We start from the raw sequence: 2491 nt of genomic DNA, 5'->3' as shown, positions 1-2491 counted from the left end.
CCTTATTGCATGGAAGCTGCCTCTCTTCTTTAGTCTTCCTCTGAACTTTCCCTTCGAGCAGATTCTGTAGATGGGATCTCACTATCCAAAAGATATGAAAGAGGAACAATATAAATATAGTAGAAGAAATCAAAATATAATAATAAACCTTTTTTTTTCTGTTGACTTAAAATTAATTTGGAGAAGGTGGACTATTAAAAATCAATATTATTTTTTAAAAAAAACATGTTATTTTATAGTTTGACACAGGATCTCCTTTTCTAAATCTTTATAATAATACGATATTATTGTCCCACATCAAGCATAAACGCACTCATAAATTTGTTGTTGATTTAACCCTAAAATACTTTATATCAATATTTGTTATCACTTATATATCGATAATTTTATTTTTATGTAACTAATATAGAACTAATTTGATCGTAATCTCAACACCTTTTTGTTTAGTACAACAAATAGGTGCAAGGAAATTCAAAACTTCCAACCTTAAAAATTGTAGCAATCGTTTCTATTAGATTTAAATTTTACTGATTCTGATAATTCCAACATTACTTTAATATTAAATTATTAATATTTAAAATGAGGTTACCTTATTAACTGCATAAGATTTTGCCTACTTGTGTAAATTAAGGAACATTTGGAACAATATCAATGACTTTGCTAAAACTATAATAACCACTTTTTACTATATTACATACTATTTTGTAATCTCTCATCAGTATAGTCAATCTTTATTTGCTATAGTATTTATAATTTTTTTATTATTTACTACCGTATTTATCAGTAATTGAAAAGAGGTCGATAAAAAAATATAGGTTTGAAAAGTAAAGAAGTTATATGTAATGAGTATAAATGATACATATATTTTATCAATTGCCTCGAAAAATGGTTGGTTTCTTCATTCTTAGTCCATCAGATTCTGATTCAGTACATGCAGAAAAACACAGTGTACTAATTTCTCTCTCATCGTGAGTAAAAAATTCACAAAAATTACAAAAGAGTAAAACAAACAATGGAAGTTTATGGATCCCGAAGTCGTGTCAATCACTCAACACGAAAAATGTCAAAACAAACCAAACAGATCAATTCAGTCATTATCCTCCTCATCCAACTTATAAAATATTTGGTGCCGTAACAATTTCTCTTTTTTTACATAATTATAGTTTGTTTTTTTTCTATATTATGTAATATTTATAAATATTTTGGTTTATTTTGCTATTTAAAAAAAAAAAAAAAAAAAAAAAAGAGCTTGAAAAAATAGGTAAGAAAATAAGCATATCACTACAACAAAATTACACAACCTACCAGAAACTTTCATTTGATCTTACCTCAATTCCCTGAAATTCTCAACTATTAATGCAATTCAATTCATCCAATGCCGATTTCGGATCTGAAATTAAATTCGATTTACATAAAGTCAACGTAAAAACGTGTGATAATTCGTTTTACATAATTAGCTTTCAGTTTCAGAGAGGGAAAATTGTACATTATATTAATTAATTCAAGGTGTGAGAATAAATTAAAGAAAGAAAAAAGAAGAAGAAGAAGAAGAATTAGGCGGTTAACAATGGCGATTTGATGAAATAGTAATGGATCGATTCATTTTCATTTACATTCGCAGAAGCTTCTTTTCGCTGATTTTCTTACTCTGTCTTCATGATCGAAACTCGATCTTAAATACGGTTCGATCTCTTCTCTATTCACGATCTCCACGAATTCAAGCTCCATTAATCTTCTTCTACAACTCGGCGGTCTCTTCCGCTTCCGTGGCGCCGGCGGACATTGTACCACCGCCGGAATCTTGTTCTCTGCCGACGTCGGTGTACGGCAACATAATTCTTCTTCTTCGTCGGTAATTCTGTCTTTCTGAATTATCACACCGCCATGATCGCCGGCCATTGACGTCGACGGGAGTGGAATTTGAAGCTTGATCGGTGGACGGCGGACGATTTCCAGCAATGTCCGTCGGAGATCGAGGTCAGTGGACATTTTTTTCTGTGAATGATACAATTAAATAAAAGAATAGAAGAACACGGAGAGAGAGAGAGAGAGAGAGAGAGAGAGATTTGAGTGAAAAATGAAGAATAATGTTTGTTTGGGGTTAAGGGGAGTGGGTATTTATGTGGGTAGAAAAATTAAATATTTATTTATTTATTTTTATGAGATTAAAAAGAAAATGGGAGTTGAAGAATGGCGTGCATTAGAAGATAATTAAGAGGGAGAGAGAGAAAGAGAGAGTGTGTGTCTTTATTCCTGTTATTCCCACAAGCTAAGGGGGAAAGGAATCTGATGATGGGGATTGAGTGTGTGTAAATATTTATAAAGTTTTAGTACATTGTGGGTTTACTACTACTCCAAATAATATTTACATATAACCTTCTATTTTCTATTTTCTATTTTCATGTAATATCTTCCCTTTCATGTACTTTCTTGATTACTCCCGGTTTGGTAGAAAATTTGAAAATAATGAATTTAATTAATGAAAATAGAA

The 2491-nt window shown here is 30.8% G+C and overlaps 1 protein-coding gene across 1 annotated transcript; it reads right to left on the bottom strand.

Annotated features, from left to right (window-relative positions):
* Positions 1-1574: 1574 nt before the first annotated feature.
* Positions 1575-2103, bottom strand: LOC120081916 (cyclin-dependent protein kinase inhibitor SMR1-like). The gene has a single exon (XM_039037097.1). It carries the CDS (start codon positions 1987-1989, stop codon positions 1606-1608), a length of 384 nt encoding a protein of 127 aa, XP_038893025.1. The 5' UTR covers positions 1990-2103; the 3' UTR covers positions 1575-1605.
* Between the last annotated feature and the right edge of the window lie 388 nt (positions 2104-2491).

The sequence above is a fragment of the Benincasa hispida genome, chromosome 7 (genome assembly GCF_009727055.1).
Source record: "Benincasa hispida cultivar B227 chromosome 7, ASM972705v1, whole genome shotgun sequence".
In the NCBI taxonomy this organism is placed as follows: domain Eukaryota; kingdom Viridiplantae; phylum Streptophyta; class Magnoliopsida; order Cucurbitales; family Cucurbitaceae; genus Benincasa; species Benincasa hispida.
This window is presented reverse-complemented; position numbering and strand designations above follow the sequence as displayed.